This window comes from Malaclemys terrapin, chromosome 5, assembly GCF_027887155.1.
Source record: "Malaclemys terrapin pileata isolate rMalTer1 chromosome 5, rMalTer1.hap1, whole genome shotgun sequence".
Taxonomy (NCBI): Eukaryota; Metazoa; Chordata; order Testudines; family Emydidae; genus Malaclemys; species Malaclemys terrapin.
The window spans coordinates 16695913-16721138 of record NC_071509.1 but is presented as its reverse complement, the minus strand read 5'-3'; the positions used below and the strand labels follow the sequence as shown (position 1 = coordinate 16721138).

At 43.9% G+C, this 25226-nt stretch overlaps 1 protein-coding gene across 2 annotated transcripts in view; it reads right to left on the bottom strand.

Moving 5' to 3' along the window:
• Positions 1-243: 243 nt before the first annotated feature.
• Positions 244-25226, bottom strand: part of UVSSA (UV stimulated scaffold protein A) — a 91294-nt gene continuing 66311 nt past the window's right edge. For both annotated transcript variants that reach the window (XM_054030647.1, XM_054030646.1), the window contains 4 exons: positions 17116-17299; positions 16262-16373; positions 9692-9881; positions 244-643 (listed from right to left, as the gene is read on the bottom strand). In XM_054030647.1, coding sequence (XP_053886622.1) covers positions 550-643; positions 9692-9881; positions 16262-16373; positions 17116-17299 — 580 coding nt within the window. In that variant the 3' untranslated portion in view covers positions 244-549. The remainder of the gene's footprint in view (positions 644-9691; positions 9882-16261; positions 16374-17115; positions 17300-25226) is intronic.

Genomic DNA, 25226 nt, shown 5'->3' with positions numbered 1-25226 from the left:
TGGACGTGGGGATGGCGTTTTTACAGGCATTCTAGGGGCAGGATGGTGCTTAGAATGGTAAACTTTTCGAGTTCAGACCAGGCTCAAGAGCCAGAGGTTGAGCAATACATTTTCCAGTGATCGCTTGCACAGATCTAATTGCTTTGGGTCCTGCCTTCAGCAAGGATTTATCCTGTCACAGCAAACCGTAAACAGCCTCTTTTGTTGACACCGAAATGTAAAAATTATAATCAGTCCACTAGGAAAGGAAAATATCTGAGCATTTTAATTAGAATAAGTACAAGCCATAAAGCTTGTTCCATTTAATGTAAATTCCAAGTCGTTATCAAATTGTTAAATGCATTCAATTATGTACAGACACATCTTTGCTAAAATTCATGTTCATTATCGAATATTAATAAGTTACCAGAAGTTGACACTAATTAAAAAATAACCCCAGTAAAAATGTAGAACACAATATTTTAGTTTGAATATAAAGGTGTTTGAGAAATGTTTTGTACAGCTGCAGTCTTGCTAATTCTCCTCTTTGGTCCTCTGTTTTCTTGCAACTTAATTCAATGCATAGTTAAACTGGTTTGCAAACTTCTCATGCTTCTTCTGGTCCATTCGATTCATTGCTTTCACCACCCGTTTCATGGCCCCTCTGTTAAAAAAAAAAAAAAAAAAAAAAAAGCAAGAGGTGGATGAAAACAAGTTAACAGCTAAGTTGATTCTATATGTAGAGTCATGGGAAATGTTTATTAATGTTAGCAAAAAAATGGAGTGAGGTATGATTAATCACTAATCAGGCACTGCACTGATGAGGCAGAACAAATCTGTCATGTTAACTAAATTAGCTGCAACAATACAAATAGTTTAAATTCAACAGTGGTTTTTATTAATAGGAGTAAACAAATTAAAGTCTTTCAGTTTAATGGTTGTACATTCTACCCTCATTACAGCACCATCCTTGGTAGACAAACATTTGAAGTGGGATTTTTCAGAAGCATTTAAATCACTTAGGGGCACAAGTCTCATTGGTTTTCAATCACACTTGTGCTCCAACGGCACTTCTGCAAAATCTCACCTTTGAAATCCCAGAGAGTGCTCTTAGAAAGGGGAGAGACTATGCAATGCAGAATCTAGAAGTTTTATCGCAAAGACATTTCTTAGAGTAGTTTTTCTTATGAAAAGAACTTTACAATACCAAAACTCAAAACTAGGTGAATATCTTATTTAGAGATGCCTTTTAAAGGGCTTGCTGTTCAATTAAAAAGACACACTTTATTGCAACCTTCCTTTCAAAGGTTCCCCAAATGTTTTACTACTATATAAAGGAAAGGAATCTCTTTATCCCTTCCCCTATCCCACTTCTAAGATGGAATATGGCAGCTATTTAACTCATACAAACACTACAATACCTTAGAAAGAAAGTGGAGGATAATACCTTGCAAATAAACAGTTACCTACTGTGACATTATGCCCCATATTCTTCATAGAAATATTGTTATGATATGAATATGGCATAACTAAGGTATGTTTTATGCAAGATGGGTCATGTGAGGTATCATTGGAAAGGTTATGATTTACTGAATGTGATTATCCAATCTGTATGCATGTATTATTTCTGGTATCAGAAGTTAGAAATATTGACTATGTAATAATTACAACTTTGTTTTCACCTGGGGAACGCCCACCAGACAGTATGCAAACAGCCTGGATGGTCCATAAGGAAGGACAATAGGACTTTGAAGATACTAATCTCCCTCCTTCCTGAGAAGTTTCCTGGGCTGCTGCTTTGACACTCAGGGTCAGGTGATCATGTCACCTGGTACTGGACATCATTTTGGACTTCTGATATTTTGCCACTCAAAGGGGGTGGGGGTCAAGCTAGGAAACCAAGCATTCCCACCATATGTAAATCCTATTTAAGGCTGGGGAGAGAGTTAATCTTGGTTCTTCTCCACTGCCTCCCTGCCCAAGAAGGAAGGAAGGAAAACACCTGAAGAAACAAAGGAACTAAACGTGGGGGATGGGGGCTGAGCCCGATCTGGGAATGGTGTCTGACCCATGAAGGATATACCTGGAGTTTTAAGCTGCAAGCAAGAGCTGTCTATCCCCAAAGAAATTCTGCAACCTGCTTAAAACAACATTTAGGGTGAGAAACTATTATTTGTAGCCAGTATTCTTTAGCGTATCAAGCTTAGTTTGCATGTTTTGTTTTATTTGCTCAGTAATCTGCTTTGTTCTGTTTGCTATCCCTTATAATCACTTAAAATGTATCTTTTATAGTTAATAAACTTGTTTTTTGTTTATTCTAAAATCCAGTTTGTGCAATTCATAACAGGGGGGGGGGGCGCGGAGGGCGCGCAAAAAGCTGTGCATATCTTCCTACACATTGAGGGAGGAAGCGAATTTCATGAGCTTACGCTGTATAGATCTCTATACTGCACCAGACAATATAATTTTGGGTTTACACTCCGGAGGGTGTGTGCACCAGAGCGCTGGGCAATTCCCTGAGCCGAGTCCTCCTACACAGAGCTGATTGCAGACTCTGTGAGATTCTACAGCTGAGCGTGTCCCTACCTGTGTGTGTACGTGCACGCAGGACAGGGTGAGGGAGCCCAGACTAGTGGAATGGGCAGGCTCAGTGGGACCCCAATACATCAGGTGGCACCCCAGAACGGGGGTCCAGCCCATCACACCTACCTTTCTGTAACTGTTCTTCTTTGAGATGTGTTGCACGTGTCCATTTCAGAGTGTGTGTGTGTGCGCGTGCGCGCACCTCGTGCACAGTTGTTGGAGAACTTTCTCTCAGTGGCACCAGTTGAGGCAGCTCTGTTGCCACACACCACTGTGTGCTGGTATGAGAGGACAGAGCTGCCCCGATCCCCTCAGTTCCTTCATACTGGATAAACTCCAATAGCGAGAGGAAGGAGGGTCGTGGAATGGACATGTGTAACACATTTCAAAAAACAACAGTTACAGAAAGGTAGGTAACAATTTTTTCTTTGAGTGCTTGTTTGTGTCCATTCCACTATAGGTGACGAACAAGCAGATAAACATGGAGGTGGGGTCAGAGTCTACCTGAACAGCAATTGTAGGACAACCCGTCCGAAATTGTCCTTGCACTGATGGGAAATGGCATAATGAGAAGCAAAAGTATGCACTGATGGCCAAATTGATGCTTTACAAAGGTCTGTAATCAACACTTGCTCCAAGAAAGCTGCTGAAGTTGCCTGCACTCTAGTGCAACGTGTCAATACCCTATCTGTTTGGGTTATATTAGCCTATTAGTAGCATAAATGAATGCATGAAGAGATACAGGATAAGATTCTCTGAGTGGGAATTGGTTGGCCCTTAGCTCTGTCCACAGTTGCAACAAACAACTGCATGGAGGACCTTAAGGACTTAATATGCTCCAGGAAGAAAGCTAAAGCCCTTCTTATATCCAACAAATGAAGTTTCTCCTTATCTCTATGAGCATGGGGTTTTGGGAAGAACATTGGCAAGTATATTGCCTGGTTAACATGATGGAATGGCCACTGATATGGGCCTGGGGCCCATCCTTGACTGGACCATTGCCCCTTAAGGGAAGGCCAGTGTTGCAACTGTTGCATGACTCACGGTCCCCAAGTCTCTGATGGAAGGTATGCCCTCTGTCTTGGATGGGGCACAGATGAATGCATCTCTGAATTTGAAAAGAAAGAATCCGAAATGTCTGACAACAGTGGGAGAGGGAGGCAGAACCAGATGGGACTAGGGGATAAGTAGCCCAAACCCGGAGATGGCAGTACTGGGGATATCATTGGAGGCTTGCCTTTTGATTGTACTGGCCTTTACGGAAGCTTGGCGGATAACGGTACTGTGGGTCCCTGAAGCAGTGAGGTAGGCGTTGTAGGCATCACTACTGGTTGTAAACCTTTTTGCACTTCCAGGGATACTGATATCAAGAGGCTAAGCAGGTCCCTTGCAGATGGTTGGGAGTGACAATACCTGATGGCTCTGCCACAGAGATCTTCAGGGGCACCCTCAACAGACCTCACACAGGCTCCAGAGGCAGTGATCCCTTTTTAGCTGAAGAATGCTCCAGCGAGTGACTCTTGCCAAAATGTCTCGTAGAAGCTCTGCCTCTATTTGGCTTTGGCACGGACACACCCAAGTAAGATACTGAGCCTAAAGAAGAGACGAAGGAGCTGCAGACATCTCCAGTGCACTCCATACCGAAGCTGATGTACTTGGGGTGTTCTCCACGTGAGATGAGTCTGATGGAGGGTGAAGTGCTGCATCCATGAGTAAACATTTGAGGCTCGCTATTTTCTTTGAATGGGGCTTAAATCCCTTACAAATGTGACATCTGTCACTTATGTGGAATTCTCCCAAACATTCATTACTGACTGGCGTAGGTTTAGCGCAAGTCCTGCAGGACTTAAAATCTGGTGAGAGTGACATCGTTTTGGTACCGATCCCAGTACCAAAAGATGAAAAACTGTTCCAAAAGAGACCTAAGACTAAAATATATTGCTAAAACTAACTTCAACTTAACTAATTCCTAACAACAAATATGTATATGTAGATGTATGATAGGAGTGAGGGAAGCACTTATGACAAGTCTGAGATTGCTCCAACAGCCATCAATGGGAGTAAGAAGGAACTGAGCAGATTGGGGGCAGCTCCACCGTCTTCACCAGCACGCAGTGGTGTGTGGGGACAAAGGGTGCTTGGGCCACCCTGACAGGTACCTCTGAGGGAAAAGAGTTCTCTGACAACTATGCACGTGGCGTGCATACCCACCCACTGTGACTGGACATGTGCAAGCACTCAAAGAAGCGTATCTAGCAGGGTAAATTTATGGAGGCAGGATGGATAATTGTCCACAACTCAAGCTAGCCAGGACCTGTACAGCTAACACTCCTATACTTGCAAGAAGTAGAATGGGATCTTTAATGCCTGCTGGTGGTCAGGCATTAAATGTTTCATGCCCGGAGTGGTGCCTGCTGAGCACGAGCAGTCTCCTTCTCCCGCACTCTCTCCTGTTTCTAGTTAAATCTCTGTTCTTTTTAAAATAAACCTACTTTTATTTTATCAGATGTCCTCAAGTGTTGTGCAGTTTAAAGAAGCGGTGGCGTAAGGTAAAACTGGTAAACCAAGGACACTGCACCTCTGGGTACAGAGGACCTGGGATTTCTGTGAGTAGCCAGTGTCAGGGGCTGGATATCACAGGGGAATGATTTAAAGGGATTCAGGGAATGGCACACACCTATTGTTGATATGCAAGGCGAAGTTAGGGCTGGCAAAGCCCAAAGAAGAGTGCTTGAGCGAATGAAAGGCTGGTGGTATCAGGGAGCTGATACTCAGCTACAAGAAAGACTTCCTCACTCCGGAGGCAGGAGGTAACAAGGTGATTTGCAGTCCTGAGTGCCTTGAGAACCATCACAGTCACATACTGCGGGCTAGGATACCTACTCTCTCCAGACTGTATTTCTATCTCAAAGCCATGACTAGGGCTCCTAGTGCTACGGTAATACAAATAATAATGACAGGTGAGGGTGACTGCAGGATGTCTTGTAGAACCAGGGCCTGGTCTCTAAGGTGCTCATTGAACTCAATGAATAGAGGGCACCCAACATCTTGCAGGGTCACGTCTTAGTGTTATTCTGTTCTAGCTGGGTTTTTACACCCAAGCTATCTCCATGGTAGCTGAGCACCATGAGACGCACTTTAATTGCCTCTGTATAACTAACTGCTTCACTCTGAAAAGCATTTTGAAACCTCTGAAAACAGAAGAAACTTCTTAATACTGCTTTTAAATGGACAGGGGAAAGCTCTTCTCAGCAGCAGTTGTAACAGACGTCAATATTCTGAAATAAACACCTTGAAAGTAGTGTTCCCTTTAACAAAAACTACCAGCAAAGTTAACAAGGATTGTAGCTCTGTTCTTGACAGAATAAGAAAAATGTGATCATGGTTTTGCACTTCAAATATTATCTAATTAGTAGGAGAAAAGTGAGTCTTTAGCACTGCACAGTGGCCTTGACGCTTTCATGTCATGTAGGTTTTACATTAGCACCACTGGGTTGTGCGATACTGTAAATGAAATGAGATCCCACTCTGATGATCTGTGTGCTATTTCACTTAACTTTATTGGCAGACTAGAGCCTGGGTTTATCACCTGTACATTTCAAGTAATTTGGGGTTGTTATAAAGAGCCAAGGTTATCATCTTGTTTAGTGCTGCAAACCATGAAACCTATTAAAACATGACAGGTTTGATTCCCCACGCCTCTCTCTCACACACACACACACACACTCAAAATCATTAGCACAAAGCACAGTAAACTAAAAACAGCTTTTTGAATTTATTTTGTAAAGGCTGATGTGAAATTCGGATTAGTAGAACTTTATGGCTTATTGACTTCTCTGACGAAGACCAGATAATATGAGAATTTCACAGAAAATGTGCCATTTTTTGACCAAAAGCCAGAAAAGCAATGTGGAATCTTTTTTTTAAGTTATAATACCCACTGCATCAAACAAGGGAAAATGCAGAATTTTAAAACAAATGCTATCCCTTGGATGGTGTTTAACTAACACAGTCTGATGCTCTGGACATAATAGTTCAGCATCAGTGGTTTTTTAGTACTTTGCCTCTTGAATTGATAATTTGGTTACTCTGTTTCACTTGTGTTGGTCACACCAATCAGTGTCTGAAAGTTTCTAGGCACATCAACTGCTACCCTGTTTGAAGCATGCTGAAGTTTCTCTATCCAAGTTCTTATATGGTACCCATCATCACAGTATGAGAGTGCCTCACAAGAGAATAATCTCTGTAAAAAGAAAAAGGTCTAATTTCCTCCTTAACAAGACTAAAACTAAGTAAACAGTTCTGTAAGTCAGGATGATGGGATGCCGCCTTCCATTGGAAGTCTATGACAGCAGAGCCCTCCCTTGTCTGTGGGCATGTCTTCACTGTAGTGATGGTTCAAGTTACTGACATTCAAGTTAACTTCCCTCGAGTTAGCCTTGAGTGAGAGCAGTAGATGCAGGCAGTAAGTGAAGGTGATAATATACAAATGACCAATCTTAATCTTTAAATATATATGTGCACACATCCATGCAAACATTACTTATTTTGGGACCCCTGACTAATTTGCTCTCTTTAAAGAGAAATGTGCCAGCCCATACTCTCTTGTCCAGACAGTTTCCTATGCAGTTGGCAAAAGTGGCCCCAGCAGCACCAGAGGGCAGCAGTGACTGCCTGAATGCAGTAGGTTGGAGGAAACGGGAGAGGAATGGAAACAGTATTGTGAATCTGCACCCAGGCCTCTCTCTCAGCAGGGCATGCAAACTCTCCAACTCTCACTTCTTCGGAAGAGGTAGAGAGACACAGCAGATTCCCCTCCTAGAAGCACTAACAAAGGCCCATAGGGGGATTACAGGAATTTGGGCAGGGGACAGAGGCTCAGCTTCACTGCTTGCTGGTTGGCACTGAACTCTCCAGCTGTGTGCTACTCTCCTGCACCAGCTTTTCAGCTGGTTTGCAGGGCAGAGGTGCTTCTCCCCAAGTCCCTGAACAGGAGGCCAGGATGAGAACAGTAGCAGCCCAGGTCACAATGGTTCAGCTCCCTTCATGTTGCTTGTGCTGCTAGTAACACAAGAAGATGGGACTTGGGCTATAAAAGTGAAGAAAGATTTTTGGGGGAGGAAGTTTGGGTGAGAATGCAGAAACTAGCTATAAGTTTCAAAAACAAACCGGCCACAGAGTAATATTTTTAAAAGGTGAAGTTTAGGGGGAAAATTCAGCCAAGTCTTAACCTGTGAAAAGTGACCCTGTAAAAGAATATCAACGGGTTCCATGTTTTGCTGGTGATTTTCAGATCCCAGCTGTCCAATTGAAAGGATTTTGCCAGCCCTGCAAACACAACCTGTGATCTGAACGTCAATCTGAGTACTCTCTGTGACCTGTATCATCACCACTAACAACAATTCTATAACTGACATTCAGCCTTCGATTCTGTGGATACATGAAACAGAGTAGGCTCCAGCTCCTTCTCCCATAGCTGCAATGGCTTATTAGGGCTAACAAGAATAAACTCTAGTACATTTATTTTTGTCAGGGAAGTAAGCAGTTAGAACTCTGAATACATGCTAGGGGCAGATCTGTTGAGAAATGCTCTATTTTTACCAAGTACTTTTCAGACTATAATGACATTTCAATTACAATGGAGAGGTACTGAGCCTGATGAATACTAGTGTGTAAGAACGAACAGAGGCTACTAGTAGTTTTACGCTGTGTGCCCGAATGGCCAGCATGTCTCTTGTCAGCTAGGAGTTTAGGGGAGAAGATCAGTAACCAACCTTTCCTCCCAGCCTTGGCTGCTTTGGACCAAGTTCTTATTTATTGTGTGACACAGGCACAGGTTTAAGTTTACTGCGTAGATCTGTACAGCTTTAATGATCTTTAATTGCTTATTTTACTAACCGGTTTACTGCACATTTAGTGGACCCCAATGCCTAATTCTTTACTGAAGTAAAAAAGAGCAACAGCAAAGCAGTGTGGCAGCCTGCCATAAGAAACAAAGGAGGGAGGACAGAGTGTGACACACTTTTTTCCCCTCCTTGATAAGACTAGTAGAGAAACTGAAGACCATTTGAGACACATTTCCTTTAGTCTTTTACTTCCCTTTATACTCTATAGCTTGACTTTCTTCTCTATCACTGTTCAACTTCACCATTTACTCTAGTCTATTGACCACTTTGTGCAGCCTGGGACGGCTAATAGGTGTGCAGCTACCACCCTCCTTCTTACCACCCTGCACAACCCTTCCCAGCTGAACTACTGCTCTGAAAAGGAACGAAGTCTAGGAAAATACAAACCTGGTTGTATGCTCTAGGATCTGCTTTGTCCCAGATCACAAATGTTTAACTGGGAGGTGGTGTACCTTTGTCCAGCTAAGGTATAGCTGGGGTCAAAGTCCAACGCTAAGGTCAAGAAGGTAATGGGGATGGTAACATGGGAGGCAAGGGAGAAGACATGGCCTTCGGAAACCTAGCAAGTGGTCAGAGGTCGGGGGAGATCAACCCAGTAACCAGCACCAAGATTCCACTGCAGGCAAAAGCAAAACAGCTCAAACATAGGCCCTTTTATTGGTCAATGCTGTTCACCCTTACCCCTGAGCACACCTCTAAATTGTTCGTATGAAGAGGGACATCCCTTATTTTTAGACTTACATTACATCTAAACTACTGAATTATAAAGAAATATTGGGCCACTTACTATAGAGTTACATCACAAATTCTGGATTATGAAACTGAGGCTACAGAAATGTATCCCATGTCATTTGAAACTCTCTCTCTTTCTCTCAAATCCTATACATCTTGCACAGACACAAGCCATTTAACAAGTACATTCTAGAGAGGAAGCAAAATGCCACACAGCAGGAGGCTCAAGGAAAGCAAGCAGAAGTTTTATAAATGGCCTTTATACAGTTTTATAAATGCCAGTGGTGAAGTGTTCCCTGAGGAATAACCCTGTTCATTAGCTTATTGTTGCCCCATGCGCCCACTCTCTGGCAGACAGAAGGCACCACTTTTCTGCGGCAAGCTGTGAGGGCTTCTTGCTGCTTGTTCCAGTGGAAACAGCTACTAAAATCAAAATTAAAAAAAAGGCAATGAAGTGGGGGTTGGGGTTTCAAATAAGGTAAGTATCTTACTTATTGAAGACTTTCTTCTCCAGCCGTGAACGAGAAGTATTAGCCTCCTGTTTCAAGTCTGTCAGATTTGGATATTTCCTCTTCTTCCCTTTGTTCTTCCCTCCTTTTCCTTTCCCACTGTATCTAGAGGATCCAAGGTCTACTCCAGTAGCTGCTTCAACCTCTCTCATGAATTCTGGGTCTTGCCACTCTGTTTAAAGAGGAAAAAAAAAAAAACATTTTGAAGATCAGACAATCCCATCTAAAACTTGTGAGTTTCCAGTGGTATTAGGGCCTATTCACAAGGAGGGCAGAACCACGTTGCTGTAAGGATTTTAGTCTGAAAACTAAGTTATATAGCCTAATGGGTGCAAGAAGACTAATCTACAGCACAGATCTCTGGGAAGAAATCCTGGCCAAGATGATTGGGCATACCTCCTAATATCAACTGTGGTAGCTAGTACAGTTCTTGATGCAAGGCTTAAGTCAACTTCTTGTAAAAGAGCAACAGCAGAATCCCAGGGAATGCACTTCACATGGGAGAAGTAGCCTAAACACTGAGGTTATTATTATTTAATTTAACAAGAAGCTGCCAGTCTGAGCTCACGAGTTTATCATGTAAAGTAAATTTTGGGAAAATGAATTTAAAAAAAATTGTGCCCAGGATATTTCATGTTTGGAGAAGAGTGGTTGCTTAGATATGCAATAGCATTTCCATAGTCAGGAATTAAGATTGCTTCAAAATGCGTAGCTAATTTCGGACAGACTAGATAGCACACTCTAAACAAAAGGAATATGATCTTGTTCCCATCCTCTCAATATTGAATCTGGAAAAGCCTTCACTTCTGAAATATCCCACCATTTCAAATTTAAATTGTCTAAATCCAACGTTCTTCTTCCTACAACAGCACTAGAGTTAATTTAGCACTGTCAAAAACTTCTGTTGATATTTTATTAAAGCCTTAAAAGTTTCAGAACTAGAATAACCATTAACATTACTACTACTACTACTCCTACTGAGGGCCACAATAGGAAAAGGCCTAAGTAACCTAGATTGTAAATAAACTCTTAGGGAAAGGGACTGTCATTACTTTTTGGTACAGAGTCTAGATTAATGGGGCCCCCATCCCGGACTGGGGCAATAGGTGTAATTAATAGAATAATAATGTAATATAAACAGGTAGGATTATGGTGTTGGTCAGGGCAAAAGAGACCGTCTACATTTGAAAATAATTCAAATTCATGGGAAAATTAAACTTAAAATAGAAAAATCCAGTTATGGATTGGAAACAAACGAGTGCAAGTATAATTTTGAAAAGCAGCACACTGACTAACATGCTAGAATCCCGGAACGCCAGAGTTCTAGTTCTCACTCTGCCAATAACTTGTCAAGTAGTCTTGGGCTTGTCACCTAACCTTTCTTGATCAATATCTCCATCTGTGACTAGCAATAGCACAAGGGTGGCATTAGGTTTACTTAACATTTGTACAGAGCTTTGAAAAAAAATCAAAGGTGCTAACTATTATTAATAAAGAAGCCTAGAATTTCATTTGTATACCTTAAGTGGTCATGAACTATGACAAAAATACAGGTTATGTTGTTTCAGGTAGGTCAGAGGTAACATATTTCCCATAGCAGCATTAAAATACAGCTCACGAGCATTAACACATCTATGCAGGGAAAGGATAGATCTAACCTATCAATTTTATGCACAAAAAAGCAGAGCGAGATTAACATTATGCACAAACAAAAGGATGAAGAAAGCAGAGGTAGGAACGAACTGAGAAAGGGAAGTATAAAGGGAGAAAATAGAACCCACACAGTTGATAGATCAGAAGACTTCACAGAGTTTATTTTTTGAAGTGAAGGAATACAGAGAAGCACAATTCAGATACAGGAACGATTAATCCAAGATTAAGGAAAACTGTCTAAACAGTTTATCTCCCAGTAATAAGAAGGCGTCACAGTTTAGGAACCCAGTGAATGGAGCAATTGTTTAAATACAACGAAAAAATGCCGGCATCCAGTAGAGATGAAATGAGCATTTGAGTAAAATGAAGGAGCAATTTAAAAGCCTTTGAGAAAAATCAATAGAATGCCAGGGAAGAGCAGCCTTTTTGAGCATTGATGGGCCCCTAAAGCTCTTCATACATTGTTACTGAGTTTAGCAGCAGGGAAAAGAAAATTACACAGTTTGCAAGGGTAGGCGGGAATCAATACTGTAGTTAGTAAAGAGATGCTATTTCACATCTGACTGGCCAGCGGCCTGCCTTCACCAGCTTGTCCTGATACCTGTTTGTTAACAAGTCACTAAGGGCTGAAAAACCAGATACTCTTCAGGGTTGACACAAAAAATAGGCACTTAATTTGCTCCTGTGTGCGAACTATTGGAAAAGGATGAACACTGCAGATTAGGGGGTCAGTGTAATCCCTCATGATTCATTGTTTCAGGGCCAAAGAGCTTAAAGCACCGTTTTGTGAACATATGACTAGAATCTAATACTTTAAACGAAGTATTAATTTAATAATGTTCAAGCCTCACTTTTTATTAAAAAGATCTCAGTAGTGACCATACTGCCAAGACCCACGCTGGTCATTATCATAATTGTTTTTCCATTCAGTCACATGGGGATACAAATTAATCTACCTTCCAGTAGAGTGAAGAACACAGGAAACCAGTGATCTGAGCTAGCCTAAAGTTTCTGATAAGCAGAGACTTCTTGGGAGTATCCATTACAAATTCATGCACTTGAAATCAGAAGCAGCAAACATTAATTAGATCTATATACATTTAAATAAAAGGAACCAGATTAATTTCCTCAGGAAGTCTTTACATTCTGGCATGTATTAGAAATTACTAGTAAAAGGACCAATTTTGTACTTAAGAATAAAATAAAAACAGTTTAATTTGGCAAAGGAATGGAAGTGCTTATTATTTTAGAACAGTAAAGGCACCTTTCCTTGGCCCCTAAAAAGTCACATCTTATTTACTGTCATCTTTACAAACCTGCCACTCAGTGCTTAAACACCCTGTTCTTTCAGCTTTACAAGCATAGTTAGGAAATGGACAGGTTACTGGAGAAGGTGGAATAAGTGCATGCTATTCCTCTCTCACCCACAAACTGTTGTTGTACATAACTGAAATACCCAACAGTCAGTGTCTTTGTGCAGTGAATGAACTACACTCTTGACCATGATTGATCCTTATTTTGCAGTGTGTGGTCACTAATGTGTGGAATCACAGTGCCAGCTGTAAGAACAAAGTATGTGTAGTAGGTGGGTTATTTTAGTCTCTAAACTACCTTGTGTTGTGAACATGTGCACAATCCTCACAGCTACACTGACATGCTTGGTAATGCTGTTACAAGTCACTTGCAGGGAAGACGTGACTTTTTAAACACTGGTTAAAACAATACATCATATCTTAATTTAAAAGTCCTTAGCTATAGTCAAAAATTAAAAAAACAAATACTAAGACCAATGAGCAAATATTCTCAACAACAGTTAATACATAGACATTAGAAACTTTCTTTAAATTAAATGAATGGAAGTTTTAGCCAGGAAACTAAGTGACATAGTTTCTTTAGCTTCCCACTAGTCAGGCAGGGAATGGTGGGCAGAACGGAGCTCAGTTTGACATTTCAGCTTAAAAATGGCATTCACTAGGGCAGCAAAGTAATGTCAAAACTGGTGTGGGACTAAAGCACACATCTTTCTGGGCCAGAGGTGAGCGTGTTACCAACAGCACCATACTGACAGTAATAAAAATAAGTATTATGTCTAGCCTAGAGGAATGTCAATTTCACAGAAAAAAAATCAATAGTTTTCAGTTTGAGTGATTTTTTTTTTTTACACCAGAGCATTAGGGCTAGTCTACACTTGAAACGCTACAGCTGTGCCACTGTAGGACTTTAGCATAGACATTACCTGTGCCAGTGTTGACCCATGGGCCAGGACCTTTAGACCCATGGTATTATCTCTTGTGCTAAAAACGAGTGGAACAAAAGTAGCCAACCTAACCCCGATGTAGACAGCGGTAGGTCGATGGAAGAATTGTTCTGTCAACCTAGATACTGCCTCTTGGGGAGGTGAATTAACTATGCCAGTGAGAGAACCCCTCTCATTGGCACAGGTAATGTCTATGCTAAAGTCCTACAGTGGCACAGCTGTATTCTACAAGAATAGAACTCAACATTCCCAATTCCTAACATTTCTCTGCTGCTTAGCAAATACTGGTGAAAGCATGTCATGTGTTCCTCCCTAAATCAATGAAAGGCCTCTGGAGTTTACCACATCCTCAATGATCGAATTAGGGGGTGGATGAGAAAATAAATTCTGTGTCCTTCACTGGTACATAATATTTCTTATCGGCCTGCTCACAGGTTGGCTGGGCCAATGCAGGTGTCTGCCATATAGTTTTGGCTGGGTCCAAGAGAGCCTTGTTGATGGGAAGAGCTACTCTTGAGGAGGAAGAAAAGTGCAGAATGTCCAGCAATTTATGGTTTGATTTTGTAACCTCCTGTAGTGGTAACTGCAGTGTGTCTGCCACTCTCTGAGCTAGGTCTTGAAAAAGTTTAAAGTCATCCGCTAATGATGGTGGAGGGGACATCACTGCCTCATCTGGTGAGGAAGATGAGATGTTAGTCTGAGGCGTAACCTCTTCCTCAGTGTTGACCTCCTGTTCCTCCCTCATCTCTTCAGGAGGCTGTGGATACAGAGGCAGAGAGAGGGTGCCTCATAGGTTCTTGGTGGGCCATACTAGAACTTCGGGAGGCATGATGTCTATATGCCTGCCACAGATCCCAGTAAGGCCACTGATATGGTGGGAAGGGTCCCAGTGGTTGGTACCATGCTTGACCATACCAGGGAGGCTGAGGGTCAGATTCGTAATGGGCTCAATAAGGTACTGAAAGGAGCGATGGGAGACTACCTCCTCCTGCTCATTATCTGACTCCCCACTGGAGACGGGGGCTGCACAGCCTGATGCCAAAGGGGAATCTGGAGCTCAAGGCAAACTTGGTACCGGGGCTCTGGTACTGAGTAGAGGAGACTCAGGTACATGAGACACTGTGAGGTCTCTCGAGTATCTGAAGTCTTGTGGTGCCACAGGTACCGGTGGTGGTGGTGGTTAATGCCGGGACAACTGTATTGATGGAGTTGGTAATGTAGTTTGGTTAAACGCTCCAACCGTGTTTGGCATACGTTGACAGTACCAATGTCATCATCTGCATCAGTGGAATCTTCCCCAAGGCAAGGTCTTTGCCTCACCCAGTCAGTACTGATGTTTCATTGCCTGTAGCCATCGGGTCCTTAGGCAGTCCAACGTGCTCATTGGGATGGCTTCTGTGCCATCAGTACCAATGATACTGAACAAGTTGGTGATCTTTTTGGGCTGGTTCGGGTTTCACTCTGAGGACTCTCTTTTTAGAAGCCTTGTGTGAATGGCTGATTGTTGCCTTTTTAGGCTCACTTCCTTTGGATATAAAGGGCTGTGGTGAATCTTGATGTGGGTCTGAAGGCGGTTGGAGAGCTGCTTCCATTAGAAGGCGGTTAAAGCCTCAGCTCTCTGTCCTTTGGGACCGAGGTTTCAACTGTGGCATAAACCACACTTCTGGGGAACATGGTTCTCCAGGAGGCAATGCTCCACACAATGCAAATGTCCGTCCATCACCAGGATGGCTTCTTTGCAGTTGAGACACCTCTCAAAGCCTGGTGAACTGGGCATACCCTGTCCTGGGATGGTCCACGGACAAGGGAAAGAGGAAGAGGTGAATAAAAATTGAAATTAAAATTAAAAACATTCTTTTTAAAAAAATTTTAAAGGAACAAAAGGAAAAACTCAAAGCAAACTAAGTAATAGTCAGAAAATAAACTAAAAGGAATGATGAACAAGTATTTAGAGAGTTAATCTGATAGACAGCTAAAAGTTCTGTCTCTGGCCATGGGCAGTTGAGAAGGAACTGAAGAGGCTTTGCCCATGCAATGCTGGCTAGACTCGTGGCAGAGCACAAGGAGGGGGACAGCTCATGTGCGGGCCGAACTGGCATTGCTACCAAGTTCTTTGATCAGCAGCGCAGGGACGCAAAAACACCTACAGTGGAACACCCATAGGGACACAACTTGAGGAAGAATTAGTTATTTTTGGGTGCCCAATCTGTGACACCCTCCAGGGGCCTGATTTTCAGGTGGCAGGTGCTCAGCACTTTCTGTTTCAAGTTGGGCAGCCAAAAATCACAGTTGCTTTTGACAGTCTTGGGCCAATGTTTCTATAACCCAAAGAACTGTGACACCCAAAACCTAACTTTTAACCTTGTTTTCTAGCATCAACCCATTACTTAGCTAACATGATGGCCTGATAACAGTTTTGTTGTTCAGTGAATTATGGTCACACTGATCATATCTTAATATTGCATAGTTTTCTTCCAAATCCTTGTCTGTTACAGTATCAAGTTATGACTACAAAGCAAGATTACTTCAGTGAATGGATATAGTAAAAAAGCACCCTCAGTATCTATGCTTATGTTCAGAGTGAACCTCTCAGCTCCCTCAAACACTTTATGACACCTTTCCAATTAATCTCTCACACAAACCTGGCTGTTCTGCCTGCTTCTCAAACCTCTTCTTTTCCTCTCTCATTTTGTCCTCTGGATTAACAGGATTCCCAGATTCATCCCGAGGGATTATCTTCCCATGGAAAGGGCACTGAGGGAAGAAAAAAAATGACACGAGTTAGAGAATAAACATTTCCATGTAATCTCATGTTGCTAGTAGTCAATTCTTGGAATTAAATGATACACTTTGTATGGCATATTGGACCGGATTATGAGCACCTTTTATGAGGTGCTGAGAGCCCTAAATTGCCACTGAAACCATAAACAGACTTCAGTGGGAGTTAAAGGCACTCACAGCCTCACAGGATTGAGCCCTTAATGAAATGAACTCCGAGTATAACGGCAATAAATAACAGGCCTTTTTACAGACAGAATGCTGCCTTGTCATCTCTGGAACCAGGGTTTTCATTCTGCATTTGTATTTTTAAAGCTAAATCCCTTAACATATAGGAATTCCATTTTAAGTATTTCAACCCATTCGCACCCTTTAATAATGGCAAACACAGTAAGAACTGTAATAGTCAAACAAAATGTTTAATGTTAAGGAAACATTGTTCAAATTTGTCCAATACTTTAAGTTTTGTAAAATTATGCTTTTATAAAAAAACCTAATCTCTCATAAAAGCCCATCTCTTTGCTGTCCCCTCAACAATAAGGATTATAATGTTTTGAAAAAGCCACTAATGTCAAACACACTTCTGCACTGAATGAGAAGGAAGAACCACCCAGCAAACAACTACTGGGCACTGTTTCCTTGTCAGATGCTCAGATACCACAGTAATGAACATGGTATAAATACCTAGTTAAGTGAAATTATGATATTAAGTGCACACCTTAACCCTATCCTGTCTTTCACATAGTCTCCCATCAGGCATTGGCGCTCGACATTTATGTTTCACCGGTTCAAACTTGCCAGAAAAAGTTATGCATCTACTTTTCAACATTTCGGCTACTTCTTTGTTTTCCACCTCTTCCTCCATTTCACTGGGTGCCCAAAATCGATGTTGAGAAGAAAATCTGGCAAAATAAAGAACACAGATATACCTTTTCGCCCATAAACGAAGTTCTGTACTTACTGTGAACTGATTCAACCCCACGGGAACCAACTGGGTAAGAACTGGGATCAGTAGGCAGAAGAGCACTTAAAAAACACATGCATATTAGTCTTTAACAACAATTTCTCTCAGGAAAAAATTAAGCTTCTTACAAGCTGGTAGGCTGTTAACATTTTCCCTCCTTGTACACACAGAGATATATTAATGAATTATAATAATCTAGGGCTCTACAACTAGTGATAACTGCTATATTGTGTAGACATTCTTAAAATGTTGTGGAAGCTTGACTGACTGGTGTCCTTCATTTCCAAACAACTTGTCTTCCCCAATTTCCCATTTAATATTATCACCTTACACCCAGCGGCGGATTAGCCACTAGGCCAATGGGGCCTGTGCCCATGGCCAACTGGGGCACACCCGCACCCTGACCCCGCTCCCTGGCAGGAGCGCAGGGGGGACGAGGGGGACTGCAGGCGGAAGGGATGTGGAGGGGCCCCTTGCTCTGGCTCACGGCCCCATAAACCCCTAATCTGCCTCTGCCCACCATTGTAATTACAGTTGCGAATTGGCTTTAGAAGTCAAAGTGGGCCAAAAACTGCTTAAAATAAATAATACCATGGTCAACACTAACCTTATCTCGATAACCTTACTGTGTAGCAGATGAGGTAAAATAAAGTAAGACAAACAGTTAAGCTACTGTTCAGTGTATGCTCTCATGCTTGTTTGTTTTGCTCTTTATTAGCAGCAAGGGAGCAGGGGTTGGAGTGACTGCAGTATACTGTAGACTAGGGAATAGAGCCAACTATCAACTGAACTTTGTAGCAATTTTTCTTCTAGGTTCAATAGCTAACTCTTCGTTTTGACACTGCTATCAGCTAACAAGTATTTACAGGAAGTTTCTCGAGGAAATTAAAAGCAATATACTGAAAACTTATTTTAAACTAGAGAGATCTCATGAAAAATAGTCATTGTATGAAAAGCAGAACTATTTCCAGGCCAAAAAAAAAAACCAACAACCCCTACCCCAAAACCCTTTTATTACCCTGGAGCAAAGGCAGTAAACATCTATTACTTAAGGAGGGGGAGGACCTACGTGTTGAATGATGTTCTGTTCTCAAAAAACACAAAATATTAGAAAGTCTGGAAAAACAGTTTTAAGGCAATGTCTTAAAAAGACAGAAATATGCAGTTCAGTTAGGGTGACCAGATAGCAATTGTGAAAAATCGGGACAGGAGGTGGGGGGTAACAGGAGCCCATATAAAAAAAAGTCCCAAATATTGGGACTGTCCCTATAAAATCGGGACATCTGGTCGCCCTAAGTTCAGTGATCCCAAAGAACCTTCACTCTGCTCACAACTCCCACATCCATCACACCTTGCATACAAGATGGGAATATTTGAATGAAGGAGGTCTTGATAAGGAATTTATGTACATATTGGGCAGCCATGGACATTTTACATCCACTTGATTTGTGCACTTGTAGTCACCTGCACGTGGTTCTCTCCTTCCCAATCACTCCCATAACTGGCCTCTGGGTGGCTCTGTCTCCCTCCATCCTATTCCTCCCACTCATGTGGTTCCCTGTCTGTTACTTCCCAGCAATGAAGCCCTCTGCACTTTGTAGACTCCATATAGTCAAATATATGAGGAAGACACTTTTATTAACAACTAAGGTCTCAATTCAGAAAGACACTTATGCATGTCCTTAAGTCTCACTGAAGTCCATGTGCTTAAGTGTTTTGAACTGGGCCCCAAATGAGTCCTCCCTAACAAACATTAGAACAAATTTGGAAGACTTGAAGTTGATCTCATACCAGCTTTCAACTTCGCTGGTTACAGTGGAGTTACTCCCTATTTACACTGGCATAAGTGAGATTAGAATCTCAGCATTTCTAGGCTAAAAATTATTTTACATTTGTGGTGAAACTTAATTTTTAAATCTTCCTATCTTACAAATTCCTCATAAAAGTTGCCTCATATGTTTCAGAAACATTCTATCCTGGCATATAACAATTGGATTTGTTTAATTGTGGCAATATTAGGGGGATGAATCCAAATCAGTTTTACAATGCAAGACTAGCTTCAACATTCACTGTAGTAAGACTTGGAGGAGAGGAAGGTGATCAGGAACAGTCAACATGGATTCACCAAGGGCAAGTCATGCCTGACCAACCTGATTGCTTTCTATGATGAGATAACTGGCTCTGTGGATATGGGGAAAGCGGTGGACGTGATATATCTTGACTTTAGCAAAACTTTTGATACGGTCTCCCACAGTATTCTTGCCAGCAAGTTAAATAAGTATGGACTGGATTAATGGACTATAAGGTGGATAGAAAGCTGGCTAGATTATTGGGCTCAACGGGTAGTAATCAACAGCTAGATGTCTAGTTGGCAGCCGGTATCAAGCATAGTATCACATGGGTCGGTTTTGGGGCCGGTTTTGTTCAATATCTTCATTAATGATCTGGATGATGGGATGGATTGCACCCCTCAGCAAGTTCGCGGATGACAGTAAACTGGAGGTAGAGGTAGATATGCTGGAGAGTATCTAGACAAATTAGGCTGATCTAGACAAATTAGAGGATTGGGCCAAAAGAAATCTGATGAGGTTCAACAAGGACAAGTGCAGAGTCCTGCATTTAGGACGGAAGAATCCCATGTATTTCTACAGGCTGGGGACCGACTGGCTAAGCGGCAGTTCTGCAGAAAAGGACCTGGGGATTACAGTGGACGAGAAGCTGGATATGAGTCAACAGCATGCCCTTGTTGCCAAGAAGGCTAATGGCATATTGGGCTGCATTAGTAGGAGCACTGCCAGCAGATCAAGGGAAGTGATTATTTCCTTCTATTTGGCACTGGTGAGGCCACATCTGGAGTACTGTGTCCAGTTTTGGACTCCCCACTACAGAAAGGATGCGGACAAATTGGAGAGAGTCCAGTGGAGGGCAACAAAACTGATTAGGGGGCTGGGGCACATGACTTACAAGGAGAGGCTGAGGGAACTGGGATTATTTAGTCTGCAAAAGAGAAGGGCGGCCGGGGGGGGGGGGGGGGTTGATAGCAGCCTTCAACTACCTGAAGGGGGGTTCCAAAGAGGATGGAGCTAGGCTGTTCTCAGTGGTCGCAGGTGACAGAACAAGGAGCAATGGTCTCAAGATGCAGTGGGGGAGATCTAGTTTGGATATTAGGAAACACTATTTCACTAGGAGGATGGTGAAGCACAAATGGGTTACCTAGGGAAGTGATGGAATCTCCATCCTGAGAGGTTTTTAAGGCCCAGCTTGACAAAACCCTGGCTGGGATGATTTAGTTGGGGTTGGTCCTGCTTTGAGCAGGGAGTTGGACTAGATGACCTCCTGAAGTCTCTTCCAACCCTAATTTTCTATGATTCTATGCATCTTGTAATTTACGACAAAAATGTCTTTATACTCTCACTGTTAAAAAAACATTCCAAGAAAAGACCCTTTACAATATATAAATAAATATTTTAGTGAAACTCTTGAAAAATAAAGTATTTCTTAGCTTTACAAATGATGTAGTGGGGTTGTAAATTGATGGATAATAAAATACATTAAGTTTGATTCATTCTGCTGTGCTTGATTTTTTTTTTTTAATTCCCTAAAATAGGACTGACTTCAAGCTCTGTATCAACAGTTTTATAAAGGCACAATGAAGTGACAGGATCCCTAAAAAAAGCATACTAATATTTTAGATTGCTACACACAAAGTAGCCTTATATAAATTTGCAGTAAAATTCTAATGCCCCCTGGTGGTGTGATTTTTTTTCTAAAATCATCAAATATTTGTATTCATGCTAGAGTGAAGAGGTACTCATGATATGCATATGGTCTAACTTTCCCTATACGAGAGACAGCCTCATTTGATATTTAAACTTGACCCCTCCAAAAAAAAAAAAAAAAAATCTGTATCCAGTATTTTTCAATGTAATAAAACTGTTGTCTTCCTCTTTGTAGCTTTCCTTAAGATGCCTGGTACTTTTAGGGAGTTGAGCTTAAATAATGGACTGACGTCTGCATAGCCATAGGCACTTCCATTTACTATGCCCTTATAAACCATTTTCCCCCCCAACTCTTTCACCACTATATAACTGATACACAATGTCCCGTTAAGCGTGTATGGAAGGTCTGGCATGCTAGGCGCACTGCTCTCAGCTCTCTGATGTTGATGTGGAGAATCAGGTCTGCCTGACACCAGAGACCTTGGGTCCTGCGGTCTCCCAGATGAGCTCCCCAGCCTAAGCCTTCTGCACCCATCACTAGCGAGAGAGACGGCTGCGGACTGGTAAAGGGGACCACTGAGCACGACCTCCTGAGGGTCGAGACACCGGATGAGGGAGTCGATGACCGGGCGAGGCAGGGTCATGAACCTGTCCAAGCTGTCCCAGGCTGGGCGATATACACTGACGCGAGCCACAACTGAAGAGGTCGAAGCCTGAGTCCATGTAGGTACAGGCAGCCATGTGTCCGAGAAGCTTCAGGCAGTTTCTTGCTGTGGTGGTGGGAAACTGTCTGATACCTCGAATGATATCTGTCAGGGCCTGAAACCTTGCTTCTGGCAGGTATGCCCCGGCTTGGGTCAAGTCTAGTACTGCCCCTATAAACTTTATCCTCTGGTTTAGAAGAAAACCCAAGTTGTCGAAGATGGCTCTGATGAATCTGACCTGAGCTTCCACTTGGGTCCTGGAGTGGCCCTAGGTCAGCCAGTCGTTGAGGTATGGAAACATCTGTATCTGGTGCCTGCGCAAGAACGCGGCGACGACTGTCATGCACTTGGTGAAGACTCGAGGTGCTGCTGACAGGCCAAATGGAAGGACTTTAAGCTGGCAGTGGGTATCGTTCACCACAAACCTTAGGTACTTCCTGTGGGGCTGAATGATTGCAATATGGAAATATGCATTCTTCAAGTCGAGGGCAGCATACCTGCCTGCTGGATCCAGTGATGGGATGACTGAGGTCAAAGAGACCATGCGGAACTTGAGTTTCTTCATGAACTTGTTGAGTTTTCACAGGTCCAAGATGGGCCTGAGGCCGCCTTTGACTTTTGGTATAAGGAAATACCAGGAGTAAAAGCCCTTGCCCCTGTGCTCCTGAGGAACCTCCTCCACTGCCCCTGCTTGTGAGAAGGATCCCTGAAGAGGGATGGGGAAGGGGGATGGAAGGGTGGGAGGGCACAGAATTGGATGGAGTATTCTCTCTCTACTGTGCGGAGCACCCAACAGTCTGAGGTGACACAGGACCAGGCATGGTAGAAAGGGGATAGTTGGGACGAGAAGGTACGGTGGGGTGGATCCAGCTGGGGATCTGGTGCGGTGTCCTTAAACGCACCTTCAAAAGGCCTGTTTCGGCCAAGAGGGTGGTTTAGATTGGCCAGAGCCCTGGCCTGAGGATGGGTCGGCCGCCTTCTGCTGTTCTTGTTCCTCCTCCATGAACTGTCCTGACGGTTCTGCGGCTGGTAGAACTATGGTTGCAGCCTAAATGTTTATGCTGTGTAGCGGGAGAATGGAGGCCCAACAATTTGAGAGTGGCCCTCGAATCCTTTAGGCTATGCAGCCTTTTATCCATCTTTTCGGAAAGCAGAGCCGAACCCTCGAAGGGGAGGTCCTGAATAGTTTGTTGGACCCCCATATGGCAAGCCCAAGACTTGAAGCCAGAAGTCCCTCCTCATAGCTATGCCTGTGGCCATGACATGAGTAGCCGCATTCGCTGAATCTAGTGCGGCTTGTAGCGAAGCCCTGGAAATGAGTTTCCCTTCCTCCACGACAGCCGAAAACTCGGCGCAGGAGTCCTGCGACAACAGCTCCACAAATTTAGCCAGTGCCCCAAATGTGTTGAAGCAGTACCTGCTGACAATGGCCTGCTGATCTGAAATGCAGAGCTGTATGTATCCAGTGGAGTAGACCTTTCTCCCATAAAGGTCAAGTCTTTTCACCTCCCAATTCTTCGGGGAGAGTCCCTGGAAGCCCTGACGCTCGCATTGGTTGGCAGCATCAACCACGAGAGAGTCAGGTGTGGGATTGCGTGCATAAATGCTCATAACCCTTGGACGGTACAAAGTAGCATCTTTCGTTGTGCTTAGCCGTAGGGGGCAACAAGGCTCGGGTCTGCCATGGAGTTTGTGGTGTCAGAGATGGTCTTTATGAGGGGCAGGGCAATACATGCAGGACCGGAGGGGGCGAGGATGTCCACTATTGGATCTGCATCCTCCACTACCTCCTCTACCTGAATGCCCAGGCCCTGGGCAACCCTCCGCAACAAGTGCTGCAGAACCCTGCAGGCTGGGGCTGTTGCCATGCCTGCCAACGCCTCATCTGGCGAGGACGAGGAACAGATCCCCGTGAGGGGTGGCTGGTCCCTTTCTTCCGCACCCAAGGGGTCCCACGGCACCTGGGTTTCTTGGGCTGGTGCTGACCCAGATGGTGTCATGTCCCTCAGTGTAGGGGCTGCATACACCGACACAGGCGCCGCCGGTGCCAAAAGTGCCATCTGTGCCAATGCCATCCTCGACGTTGGAATCAATGTTGCTGCTGGTACCGGAGTTCCCCCCTGGGCCCAGCTGTGCCAGAGGCGTTGAGATGGTAGCGCAGGGTGGTAATGGGCCTATCCCCAACCCTGGCCGTGCTAGTGGGGGTACAAACGAGGCCACGGCCACTGACGTCACCCTGGAATGAGACCCTTGGCTGTGACCTTGGCTTTGATGAAAAGCCCAGGGAGTCCAAAAGGGCCATTGCACCGTTGGCTGCCATTGGGCGGGCCACGGTGATGGGTATGGGTGCCGGTCCCAAGTTGATGTGGACCGTCTGCTCCTACTCCTCCGGGACCAACAGGAGCCCAACTCCGATTCTGAGGTGTCTGAAAACGATGACCACGGGGAAGTGGTACTTCTAGGAACCGAGCTTTCGCGCCGAGGGCTTGGGGATTGGCGTGGCTGCTGGGTTTACTCCAATGCCAGGGAGTGGCGCATTGGGGTCAGAGATCAGCGGGCCATCATAGCAGGCTTTCCCCTTGAAGGAGCCCGGGGAACAACCGGTGCCGGCGACCTGTCCCGTCTGGGAGGAGAGAACGGTGCCGTGAGGTGAAGCAGTTCTTGGACCGCCTCAAACACCTCTGGTGTCAAAGGGAGGTGCAGCTCACAGCTCAGCCTTAGTGAGCGTGGAGGGTCCAGACTCAACTGCCCTTCCACACAGGTAGGAGTTGGCACGACCATCACTAGTGGAGCAGCACTAGTGTGGCCCAACTCGGGTCTCACAGCGGCAGGCTCCGTAGGCCTAGCAGGGGGAGAGCGACAGCTCTCCAGCCTCCTCTTCTTTTGTGGCACCTGCGATTGTGAACGATGTCAGTGTGCAGCATGTGAGCCACGAATGGAGTCGGGATGGTGCAGTGAGTCCTTATCCTTACCCAACACTGGTGCTCGTGCTGATGGTGCCGGAGCACTCCGCACAGAGGAGGTGGTACTTGGCGCAGGGTCCATGATCCAGGGTTGGACCGGGGGTGGAGCACTGCCTCCATCATCAACAGGACCTTCAGGCGCTGCTCTCTATCTTTTAAAGTCCTGGGCCGAAAGGTGTTACAAATGGCACAACGATCCTTCTGATTGCCCTCTCCCAAACCTTCGACACGAGGTGTGAGGATCACTTCTGGGCATACACTTGCCACAGGCTCTGAAGCCCAGAAACCCCGGCATGCCCCGGTGTCAGGAAAGCGTAGAAGGGGATTCCTCCCCGCCAAAAAAGGAAACTTATCTAATACTAACAAACTACTAACTATTAATAACAATGGAAAACTAATGAAGAACAATGTAAGAAACTGCTAAATGTGCTTGTCAAGACAAGAGCATAGGGAAGTTCCAGCTAACCATCACTGGCGGT